The sequence below is a fragment of the Lissotriton vulgaris genome, chromosome 6, assembly GCF_964263255.1.
Source record: "Lissotriton vulgaris chromosome 6, aLisVul1.2, whole genome shotgun sequence".
In the NCBI taxonomy this organism is placed as follows: Eukaryota; Metazoa; Chordata; class Amphibia; order Caudata; family Salamandridae; genus Lissotriton; species Lissotriton vulgaris.
The window spans coordinates 86,012,438-86,025,340 of NC_141694.1; the positions used below are offsets into that span (position 1 = coordinate 86,012,438).

At 46.2% G+C, this 12,903-nt stretch overlaps 1 protein-coding gene across 5 annotated transcripts in view; it reads left to right on the top strand.

Moving 5' to 3' along the window:
- LOC147706838 (uncharacterized) overlaps nt 1-12,903 on the top strand; it is a 384,044-nt gene that overhangs the window by 243,657 nt on the left and 127,484 nt on the right. For all 5 annotated transcript variants that reach the window (XR_015296595.1, XR_015296596.1, XR_015296597.1 and 2 more), the window contains exon 4: nt 11,360-12,502. Coding sequence is in view for 2 of the 5 variants with exons in the window: in XM_086925979.1 (XP_086782105.1) it covers nt 11,360-12,502 (1,143 nt within the window). In the remaining 3 variants the exon portion in view is untranslated. The remainder of the gene's footprint in view (nt 1-11,359; nt 12,503-12,903) is intronic.

The following is a 12,903-nucleotide window of genomic DNA, read 5'->3' on the forward strand; positions in this document are numbered from 1 at the left end:
TCTTGAAAGATGCTGGAGGAAATCCAAAAAGGATACCGATAGGGAATCATATAGAACATCGTTTCAATTATATAAAAAGCTTATTGTATCAGCCAAGAAGGACTACTACGAGACACGCATTAACAACGCTACTAACATTCAGAGAGAAACCTTTCAAATCCTGAAAGAGCTGAGTAAGGAGGAAAAGGCAGACATATTGATTGACTGTGATACCTTTCAAGGATATTTCCTTGAAAAAGTAGCGACCATCTTGTCTGATATCAAGAAGGACAATCCAGTCTCACACACCGAACAACTGCCTCTTTCAAACTCCTCAATCCCTATCTTTACCAGCTTCCCTGAAATCGACTCTACCACCCTGAGACAACTTGTAGCATCCACCAAATCAGGCTCCCCCGCCGATCCCTGCCCGCCTGACATTCTTCGGCTAGCAATACCGATCCTAGAAGATCAGATTTCAGACCTTCTAAACACCTCACTAGCCACTGGATCATTACCATCTACCTTCAAAGAGGCACGCGTCAGACCCCTGATAAAAAAGCCTGGGGCTGATCCAACCAGCCTGAAGAATTACAGGCCAATCTCCCAGCTGCCATTTCTATCAAAAGTACTAGAACAGCACGTGCTAAAATCCCTGTCATCCCTCCTGGAATCTCACCACCTTCTCCAGGAACGGCAAGCTGGTTTTCGTGCCCACCATAGCACAGAACTAGTAATGCTGTCGGTACTAGATGAGCTCAGATGCATGGCTGACAGTAAAAAGCCAAGCGCCCTGATATTATTAGATCTTTCAGCGGCATTTGATACTGTCAGCCATGCACTGCTCCTGGACAGACTGGCTAGGTTTGGGATAGGAGAGCAAGCCCTCAAATGGTTAACAGCCTTCCTATCAGGAAGGACGCAGAGGATCCAGTTAGCAGATCAGGTCTCCGACGTGGGCATCTTAGCCTGTGGAGTCCCGCAGGGATCTGCGCTTTCTCCGCTTTTATTTAATCTTTATCTACAACCATTGATAGAGTCCCTGGCAAACATGAACTGTAAAGTTTTTAACTATGCCGACGATACTCAGCTGCTGCTGAGTATCGACAACACACCATCGGCTCAGTCCATGGCCCAAGATATATTACGATTTACAGTAAACTGGATGTCGTCCAATTTATTGAAAATCAATCCAGATAAAACGGAAGTCCTCGTAGTTTCAACCTCCACTTCCCCCTGGAATGATTTGTTTTGGCCACAAGAACTTGGACCTACTCCAAAACCGTGCCCTAGTGTTAAGAGCCTCGGTATGAAAATTGATCAGGAACTCTCGATGGCTAACCAAGTGTCCGCTGTAGTTGGTTCTTGCACCAATTTGATCAGGCAACTACGTAAACTCGTCCCCCTACTCTCAAGGAATATGCTTCGAACCATTGTCTCAGCCACAATAGTGTCTAGAATAGACTACGGCAATGCGTTATACCTTGGCCTTCCAAAAAACTCCATCAACCGTCTTCAGGTCATCCTGAATGACGCAGCTCGTCTGATATTTGGAATGCCGAGGAAGACTCATGCCTCCCCTTTGCTCTATAGGCTACATTGGTTGCCTATAGTGCAAAGAGTCGAATTTAAGAGTATGTGTATCTGCCACAAAGCAATCCACGGACAGGCGCCAGCCTATATAAAAGATAGGCTTGAAATATATGAACCTAAGCACGCCCTGCGATCGTCCGGATCTTTTCTGCTATCCTGTCCACGTTTCAAGCTGACAACAAAAGGAGGCAGATCCTTTTCAGTTCAGGCTCCTACCATCTGGAATAAGCTACCGGAGGCGCTTCGTAGAGAATCCAATCTTCTCCACTTTAGGAAGTCCCTGAAGACCTTACTTTTTAAAGACGCATTTACATTCCAGTAGCCGGTTACTAGCTTAGACACTTCTATACTCTTATTTCGTTCTTGTTGCTGTACTTGGTCAGTAGCGCTTTGAGACCGGTCGGTGAGTTGGCGCGATACAAAACCCAGTTACAAATTACAAATTACAAATGACTGTGGGTGGCTCTGTGTGGGTGGCTCTGTATGTGTGTCTGGGTGGCTTTGTGTGTTTGGCTCTGTGGGTGTAAATGCAATAGGTCATGCATTTGCAAGCAATTAAGCTATTGGCAATGTAAATGACAATGCCATTTATTTATGATTTAAAAAAAAAATGTCATGAGCAATGCCAATAGCTCTACCTTTAATAATGCCGAGACCATTGCATTGTAAATGCTTGTTCCATTGGACGGCGAGAGGGGCAGTTGCATGAAATCTTTGGGCAAAAGGAGGCTCACCTTTCTGGACATGTACAGGTGATCAAGCAGCTTCTAAACTGGGATTCTTTTGTTTCTCTAGGGCATCTGGGCAGAGGCAATCTCTGTAACTTTGGTTCCTTGCCCTGTCCAGATGATGCCCCTTCTAATCCACTGGCTCTTGGTCTATCCTCACACACCTGATGGCAATCACAGTCGAACTTCTCAGACAAGTAAGTACGGTTCTGAAGGCATCCCAGTTTAGAAAGAGAATAGCAATCGGACTGAATGTCAACAACTGGTCCTACAGTCTGTCTTCCTTACATGGTTGTACAAGCTTCCATTAGGACCAGTCGAAGGTGAATCCAATACTAGGACGGCTTTGGAAAAGGGGGGTGGTGATGGACAGAATTTCTGAATGATGCAGAATACTCTTACCCAGTCAAAAGATCAGAACTTGATCCATCACCGTTTTTTATCTCACTGCACCATCCCAGCTCAGAACCTGGCTATATGCAAATTAGTCTGTTCCTGTCCCAGTGCATGATGGGAACAGGGCAAACCAAACCACCAAGCCAATTCTTACACTGGGAAGGAAACAAGCTTCCGGGGACCGGTTTCTGGCATTTCAGCCGTCGTCGGCCCTGCTTGCTTGAATCCTGATGGTGCAATGAGCAAGGGACTCACGGCTGAGAAACCGATTTTGGAAAAGGGGGGTGGTGATGGACAGAGTTTCTGAATGATGCAGAATACTCTTACCCAGTCAAGAGATCAGGGCTTGATCCATCACCGTTCAATACTAGGACGGCCATTAGCCTGGGTTGAGTCATTCCTTACGGGCAGATCTCAGAAGGTGGCGCTCAGGCCTTTTAAATCAGAGGGTAAACTCCGATTGTGTGGTGTTCCGCAGGGCTCTGCCCTGAGCCCTCTGTTTTTTAACGTTTATCTCGCACCCTTGGCTGCAGTGGTGGAGTCCTGTGGGGTCAGAGTGGTCTCTTACGCTGATGATACTCAGCTCATATTCTCTTTTAGAGATCACTCTGACTCCACCTTTGCCAACTTCCGCCAATGTTTGGATAACATCTGTGCCTGGATGACCATCAACCACCTTAGGCTTAATACTGATAAGACAGAGGTCTTATTTTTTAACCAGATAACTCCAATATCCCCCAGCCTGTGGTGGCCCACAGTGCTTAACCCCTCGCCCACTCCTGTTCAATCAGTACGTAACCTTGGTTTTCAGTTTGATGGCTCACTTTCTTGTAAAGCGCAAATCAACAAGGTCACCTCAGCTTGCTTTGCGAAACTTCGCATGATTAAAAAGATCTTCCCTTACCTCCCCTTAGACGCCCGCAGAACCATCACTCAGGCCCTCATCACATCTCATTTAGACTACGCCAACAGCTTGTACGCCGGTGCCCCTCAATATTTGATTGATCGTCTTCAGATCGTGCAGAATGCGGCAGCTAGACTGATTGGAAATATCCCCTACCGTCAGTCGGTTGCTTTTTATTGCAAAGAGCTACACTGGCTTCCCATTGCAAGCCGCATTCAATTCAAGATCCTCACCCTCGCCTTTCGGGCTATCAATGGCCTTGGGCCAGGATACCTGAAAAAGCGAGTGGTAATATCTCAATCAGTCAGATCACTAAGATCTAACAATCTACGTCTCTTGATTGTACCACGTTTTCGACGATCCAGAATGGGCGGCAGAGGGTTTAGCGTAATGACTGCTAAACTATGGAACTGCCTCCCACTTGACCTCAGGTTTTGCCCGTCTGAATCCCTCTTCCGTAGTAAATTAAAAACGTGGCTGTTCTCCAGATCATGAATCTAGTCCTACAATTGTCCTGTTCCTCTCCTATATTCCTGAGTTTCTGTTTTAGCGCCGGGACACCCCTCCGGGGGTAGCTGCGCGCTGTATAAGCTACTTAAATAAAATAAATAATAAATAAATACATATACTTGTCTGTTGGTTTATGCAGTATAATAGAGTAAATCAGAAAGTATATTTTTATTATATGTTACAATACACTCACTATCCAGTGGTAGAATTTTACCAGTTGTTGCTGGCCGAATTTGTACACCTTTTTACATATCATCAAGGCTGAGTTCAGTTCGGGTAGGTCTGCTGTGGCCTGTCTAAAGAGCCAGTGCTATGAAAGACATGCACAACAAAAGAACACCGGCAGCAGCAAACCCTGGGCTAAGAGGAAGTGGAATGAGCTGTGTGACTTACCGGCTTACCAGGCACATCTGCTTCCGAGAGAGGTCTCTTGCAGTGGCTAGAATGAATATTTCCTACCAAGCATAAAGGCGTCCCCTTCCTTTGCAGCAGACACACCAGTCTATTCACAACATACAAGCACCATTCATACATGTCCCACTCATTATACTATTTATTTGATGGCAAGATATATTCTTCAAGGATACTAATCTGATAAAATGCTCCTCTTTCTCTAAGTTTTCAAAGGAATTGTCAGGACCTCCCTTGTTCAAGGTTGTTCTTCTCAATAAGTGCTTGTGTGAAGTATATCTTGATTTTTGCCTGGAAGTGGTGAAGGAATTACTGACTAACTTCAGAGTGAGTTTTGCAGCAGTGGTAAATAGTAGGATGTTTTGGCAGATGTGTGGTAGGCAGTAGTCAGATGGAGAGGCCACTTGTCCACTAGCCATTCCACATTGTGGAATTATGACTCTGAACAGTGATTGAATGATATGAGTGAAGTGATCTTTTATTCTGCGTAACCCACTTTGTCTTGGCTTCAGTGGGTTGTAGACCCAGTGTCTTGTTAGGATGATTCATTTCAAGAATATTAGCTTTGGCCTGCAATCAAGATTCAGAGGTCTTGATATGAAGGAGACTAGGCACAGGTGGTTTGCTGACTTTTTAAATAATTTGATGGAGTTTCCTTCTAGGGCATTTGATATTGGAGATCCTCTTTGAGTGATTAAGCTTTTTCTGCTCTATTGATGGTAGATTTGTCGATGGTGTTGAGTCTCTGCAGGTGGGTTTTGTTCAGTGCCTCTTTTGATTTCTTCCATTGACCTATTATGTCCGTTGACCTATTATGTCCTTTGATAAGTTAATGATCTTTGTTTCTTATTTCTTACACAATGTCTTCTGACGTTTTGGTGGGGAGTCAAGTTCCTCTGTGTTGAGTTTGTTACAGTGTTGGTAGGAAAAAGGCTGTAATCTTGTGGCGGGCAGAAGTCTTCATCAATCAATCAGAATTTTTAAAGCGTGGCAAATCACACGTGAGGTTCTCAAGGCCCTGTTGAGGAAAAACATGAAGAAGAAGTGAAAAACTAGGAAAGAGCAGAGGAAAACACTAAAAAAAGGGGCAGAGGAAGGAGAAAGTAGTATAAAAAAATAGGAAAGAGCATGAAAGAAAACAGTGGAAAGGAAGGGGAAAGCAGTAAAAGAAAAAAGTAGGAAAAGCAGGAACAAGGCAAAAGGTGGAGAAAGCACTCCGAAAATCAGCGGACGGAAGGAAAAAGCAGTAAAAAGCTAGGCAAAAGGTGGAGAAAGCCCACAGAAAAACGGTGGACGGAAGGAGAAAGTAAAAAATGAGAGAGGCAGGAGAAAGCACTCTGACAAACTGGAGGAAGGGGAAAGCAGTAAAAAACGAGGCATATGCAGGAGAAAGCACTCAAACTTGGGAAGAGAGCAGTAAAAAAGAGGTAAAAAGGAGGAGAAACACTCAGAAAATGAGGACAAGGAAGGAGAAAACTTTAAGAAGAGAGGCAAAAGAGAGTGTGGTATCTTGATGTCACATCTGGAATCTGGAACATGGGTATGTTCCGGAGACCTTACTTCATTTCAGAGAGCACCCAAAAAAACGAGGAGAGAGAAAGGAGAAAGCACTCAGAAAAAAGAGGGGGAGGAAGGAGAAAGCAAAAAACGACACTAAAGCAGGAGAAAGCACTCAGAACAAGCACTGGCAGAGCCAATGGGTCTCGCCTTTTGGCTTTGCCAATGCTTTTCGTTGACTTTATTCAGCATTCAAACATAAACAGTGGCGTGCCGCAGGGGGAGGTTACCTCACTGGCTGCCGCAGGTGAAGGGGAGAGGGTGAGAGCAGAAAACTCTGTGCCTCCTCGGAGAAGGTCGTGGCATCTGTGGACCACTCGCTTTCGACCGGGTCTCCGTGGGAGCATGGTGAACATGGACAACGGGAGGGGGACGGGAACAAAGGGAATGGGGACAACGGGAGAGGGGCAGTAGCATGTTAAACACTGACCATGTTCAACACGGAGAACAATAGCAAAGGAAATGCCAGGAAGGAGGCGGATGCAAAGTAAAACACAACAACAAATTAAAAAACAAGCATTTACAATGCAATAGGTCTCGCAGCATTAAAGTTTGAGTTATTGACATTGTGTATGACAATGCGTTGCATCAAATTTTTTTTTAAACTTTGAATTGGTGTATTAAGATTAATTGCAAACTGTCAGCCTCGTGCCTGAGGTGCATCATCAGAGCTGTGCGAATAACTGCGTCAGCCCCGGCGTGCCCGAGGTGCATCATCAGAGCTGTGTGAATAACTGCGTCAGCCCTGTGCCCGAGGTGCATCATCAGAGCTGTGTGAATAACTGCGTCAGCCCCGTGCCTGAGGTGCATCATCAGAGCTGTGTGAATAACTGCTTCCGCCCCGTGCCCGAGGTGCATCATCAGAGCTGTGTGAATAACTGCGTTAGCCCCATGCCCGAGGTGCATCATCAGAGCTGTGTGAATAACTGCGTCAGCCCTGTGCCTGGGGGGCATCATTAGAGCTGTGTAAATAACTGTCGGCCCCGTGCCCGAGGTGCATCATCAGAGCTGTGTGAATAACTGCGTCAGCCCCGTGCCTGATGTGCATCAGAGCTGTGTGAATAACTGCGTCAGCCCTGTGCCCGAGGTGCATCATCGGAGCTGTGTGAATAACTGCTTCAGCCACGTGCCTGAGGTGCATCATCAGAGCTGTGTGAAGAACTGCGTCAGCCCCGTGCCCGAGGTGCATCATCAGAGCTGTGCGAATAACTGCGTCAGCCCCGGCGTGCCCGAGGTGCATCATCAGAGCTGTGTGAATAACTGCGTCAGCCCTGTGCCCGAGGTGCATCATCAGAGCTGTGTGAATAACTGCGTCAGCCCCGTGCCTGAGGTGCATCATCAGAACTGTGTGAATAACTGTGTCAGCCCCGTGCCCGAGGTGCATCATCAGGGCTGTGTGAATAACTGCGTCACCCCGTGCCCAAGATGCATCATCAGAGCTGTGTGAATAACTGCGTCAGCCCCGCGCCCGAAGTGGATCATCAGAGCTCTGTGAATAACTGCGTCAGCCTCGCGCCCGAGGTGCATCGTCAGAGCTGTGTGAATAACTGCGTCAGCCCCGTGCGCGAGGTGCATCATCAGAGCTGTGTGAGTAACTGCGTCAGCCCCGTGCCCAAGGTGCATCATCAGAGCTGTGTGAATAACTGCGTCAGCCCCGTGCCCATGGTGCATCATCAGAGCTGTGTGAATAACTGCGTCAGCTCCGTGCCCGTGGTGCATCATCAGAGCTCTGTGAATAACTGCTTCCGCCCCGTGCCCGAGGTGCATCATCAGAGCTGTGTGAATAACTGCGTCAGCCCCGTGCCCGAGGTGCATCATCAGAGCTGTGTGAATAACTGCGTCAGCCCTGTGCTCGAGGTGCATCATCAGAGCTGTGTGAATAACTGTGTCAGCCCCGTGCCTGAGGTGCATCATCAGAGCTGTGGGAGATGGGGTGGGTGCAGAAATAGTTCCTTGCTGAGGCCAGTGCCAATGCGTGCACCAGGCCTGCATCACATCTGCCGATCGCCGGTGAACTTGTAGGCTGCATTGTCAGCAGCCACTCATGTCAGCACTATTACCTGCAAGGAATGTTCTGGCGAATGCAGCCCGCAGGAAAGGGTGAGAGGAATTCACGTGGCCTTATTGCTCAATCGCTTGTGTTTAACTGTTTTCAAGAGCAAGATAAAGACCGGGCACTGTATTCCCGTGTGCGCATTTGTGGGGATAAAGCAAAGGCACCACCTACCGCTGCGACGTCATGCCAGCCGCCAGAAGTGCACTACATAAAAAAATATAACATACCAAAACACAGAATCTACCTTTCCAAGAAGGTTAACGAGTAAGAACATGTTTTCATGTGTGCCGAGTATGAACAGGTTTTCATGTGTGCCACACAGCTGTCAACTAGTCCCAAGCCAGAGCCTGTGTCCAGTGCTGTCTTTTCAGTCAGCAGAACTTTGCATGCTGGGACACGTAGGCAGCTGCGTGCCGCCTCACGGTAACATGAAACTAAACGTATTCAAAGTGTTGGCTTAAAAGCCCGGACTGGAAATGGTGTTCCTGATGACACGGGTCAAGGGGTAACTGCTGTATTGGATTTGTTTGCACGTTAGCTGATGTCTGACGGACAGGGGTGGTAAAAAGACCTAAATACTTCAGGCCTTTCTACATTGATAAATTATTTTTGCAACCGAAAAATATCTATACATTTATTTACCTAGAAACCGCAACTTTTTTTCCACTATATTTTGTTTGTCATTATCCTCAGCTTCTAATGTAGTTTTAAACGAACTACAATTGTTCACTCAACAATATTAATAAGTGTGTAATCTTAATTTTTTTACCCAATTGCATGATGCCTCTGTAGGGCTTTTTTGCTATTATTTTGTTCTTACGCACATGTAGGAATTTAATTTTCACCACCAATCTCCTGCTCCGTCTTTTATATGAACATTTGTAAGTGTTTTAGTAAGCTACATATATTCTTTAGTTATTGCATTAGGATTGGGTTGATGTAGCGTTTCTTGAGAGGCACATGCCTGGCTCCTTTCTGCGACATGCCTGTTTCGGGCTGCAGCACGTGCCACGTGACACGGAGTGCGCTCGTGCCTCCCCAGGAGCCAGGGAATGCAGAAAAGAAAAACAGGCAGCGCTTTCAGTGCGGTTCATAGGAGAGTGCGAGGGTGGAGGGAACTCAGAGCTGCAGCAGTCCCAGGGCCGGAAGAGACCTCCTTACAAACGTTGAGTGCCCTTACTGCTCCTCTGTTCTCCTACCAGGTGCTTTACAAACACTGCTGCCTGCCCTTTAAAGTCACTCTTCTGATGCCATCTGCCCTCTTGGACTTGCAGCACTTTTAATAGGAAGGTACCGCCAGCCTCCAGGAGTATGCCGTGCTGAGTGGAACACGGCACTTTAAAAGTTACAGTACAGGCACTACTCGCCAGGACTGAGGCACTTTTAAGGGGCCAGGATTGTAACTTCATACGTCTGCCGCTTCAGAGTGGCACCGCACGCCATGCTGCCTTCCGTGAAGCCGGCCAGGAAGAGAGCAGTTATCGGCGCGCGCATGTGTATGTGTGCGACGGCGGGGGGAGTGGGGGTGTCGGGGGGTCGGTGCACTCGTGTGTGTGTGCACGCGTGTGTGTATGTGTTCGACGGGGGGTTTCTCTATGTATGTATGTATGTATGTGTGTGTGCGTGCGTGCATGGGCGCTCGTCTCTGTATGTGCGCATGCGTGTGTGTTGGAGCTTCCCAGGAGACCGGAGATGGCCACAACGAGCGCGAGGCCCGCTCCGATCGCCATGCGCGTGGCAGGTCCTGTCTCCTGGAAAGCTGCGTCGCTAACAATAGGTCTCTGGCGAGACCGCGCTTTCGCGCTGTTAACGCCACGAGACCCAACAAGCTGAGGCAAAAGAAAAGGTAGTGCTGGTACTAAAACATATGGCCCGTATCGAAAGGATCCATGCAGCAGGTGCCAACGCCAGGGCAGAAACAAAACAGCCACAAGGCGGAACAAATGTAATCAATCCACAAACCAAAACTATGTAATTTAAAAAGGCCGACTAAGTAACCAATCGCAAACAGTGGGCATGTGGTGGGTGTCATCTGACTTCCCAAAGACATTACAGCATGCCTCGTAAAGCAGCGCACGGTCACTGCCTCTGGGCTCGACCTAAAAGCTGGGTGTAAGCATAGCGTTGCAGGAGCATGGGAGAGCTGGGCCTGGAGATAGAACTTATGAGGGAACGAGATGAGGTAGTAGTCGCTCCTGCAGGTTTTTTTCTTTTTCTGTGACCAAGTATTATGTCCAAAGTATGGTTTGCTGTGTATTGAGCCCACTGACTAGTTTGCAGAGTTTGAAAGCTCCAGGATTTGTTGTAATGGTTCTTGATTGTGACTTTGAAGGTTGGTTTTGTCTAAATGCCCATGTCTCCAAAAAATGCACAGTTTGTTTGAATGGATGCTTTATAAGACATTTACACCAGCTATCCGTGAAATCTCCATCATTTATTGGTGGTCTGTTCGTTAGTAAAAACCACCCAAGAGAAGACAGGAGTATTGCCGTAGTTGCGATTTGCAATCTGTCGAGCATATATCTTCGTGGTTTGTTATGAGCCTCTTCTGGCCTTTCTATGGCTATTTTATGTAAGGTTTCAATATTACTGTTAAGATTGCCTAGTGGAGTTTGGTGCAGCACTGTCTATAAGTAACGCTTTACCGAACAGTGTCTGGTTTTTAGTGTGATATCAGGTTGAATAATTTTATTTTTTTTGTTCTTTGAATGTTTGTTGATTAACAATCATCTCAAGTAGGAGGATTGTTCAGTGTAGGGGCAACCAATAGCAGATACTTAGCCTTTAAAAAATGTACTCTTTATCCTTTCTAGGGCTTTCCCCTCTTTTATGAGCCCCCACCATGTTCTCTACCTCTTCATTGTCCCTATTGGATTCACGATCATTAATACATATGCAAAGAAACTAAACAAATCCTTGCTTTTATATAGGTTAGCTACATGTAGAGTTCTGAAATTTTACGCTGAATGTGGGGATGTAAATATGTTTGGGACCCGAAATACATGCTGCATTATATGTTGCTTGGATTGTTCAGATATGTGGGCTATCTGTTATAAAGAATACCTTACAGACAATGTCTTAGCAGTAAATATTTCACTTACAATATTTTCCAAGTTAAGGAAACCCATTTACTCTTTTAAAGATGTTAAAAAGTAGATTGTAATTGTTCTGAAAATATAATTCTGTAACAAGGACTTACATTCATGTATTTTTATTCTTTCAAAGGTGGAAAACGTTTTAACAAATGGTGTTAAAGGTAAAGAGCTTCCTCTTACGGCAAGCCTAACTTTAAAAGAAGTTGAAAGCCCATTCTCTCCTGCAGTTCAAAGGTTTTTGAAACTATTTAACCTCAGTGGCCTTGACCAAAGTGAGGATGATGCATCCGCTGAAGAAAATAAATCCTCTCGACTGGCGAGTAAATCACAGGAAGAAAATCTTGATAGCGCAAAAGAAAAAAACCTAGAAAATTCTGGCGCCATTGACAATGGGGCTATGTTACTTTGCGACAAGAATGGAACTTTGCCGACGCTAGCTCCACCTGTTAATGCCACTGTTCAGAGCGACTCAGCGGCCCATAAAGCTTCAGTAGTCAATCAACAGAGCCCTGCCACAAATCCTGAGAAGCAGGAGTATGAGTTGATCCAAGAAGTACTTAAGGAAATCGGGCTTAACATTGGAGTCACAGAAATTGGCAAGCTTTCTACCCGTGCTCAAGGGCGAAAGAATGAACAGAAAGTATCTGCAAGCTCTGCCGATGGCCAAAGCCCTACTGAGTCAAGCATCCACCCTTCTGCATCCACAGTGAGGGAAACCAGCTACTTGGCAAAGTGTAAAGATATGGTGCCACAAACTCCGGCTCCCGTGGGACAGCAAATTCCCACTCCTGCGATTGTGAGTGAGGTTGAAACTCCTGGATTCGGTCATCAAAGCCAAACGTCTGCCATAATACAGCAAATACCTTCTCCAGTACTGGGGCGGCAGGTTCCTGCGTTGGAGTTGGGTCAACAAATGAAAGGCCCCATTTTGGCACAGCAACATGCTCCGGTAAACAGTGCACCTCCCATTGTAAATGCTCCTCCTACCACTGCCCCTGTGTACTATACTGCAAACTACACCCCTGCTCAGGTCCCACAGAATTACCCCCCACTTGTACCAGGCACACCTGCTGCCTATTCGCCATATGTGCCCCCACCAGGCTGGACTTCATGCTCACCTGACCAACAACTCAACAGGAGCCATACCCCCACACTACCACCTGCCATCAATGTTAATACACCTAATGTGGGAACGGGAGCTTCAATGCATTTGCAGATTCCTGCCAGAGAACCACTGTCCGTCGAAAAGAACGAAGAGTTCCAAAAAAAGAAGGTTAGTGTTTCATGCATTTTATCCATTCATTGCGCTGCAAAACTGCAAATTTGCTAAATGCACAGTTGGAGAACACCATGCAAAGTCATGCCACCTACTAAAATTGTTAAGTACATTTTATCTAAACGTCCTGGTGCTTCTTTGCCCTACTAACCGGACCAAAACATAATATGCAATGAGGTTATATTTTTCATAATTACCTGTTTTACTTTTTTAGTACTGCATTTATGCAAGGCATCTTTTCTTCTCTCCCCAGCTAGTGCATCTGAAATGTTTCCTAGTTCAAGGCTCACATGCAGAGAAATTCTCCCATAAATCCAGGGCTAGAAAAAGTAAAGGCACTCTTCAATTGTGTATCCGTTTCTTTAGGACTCCAAAACAAAGAACTGCTCGAGATTTCT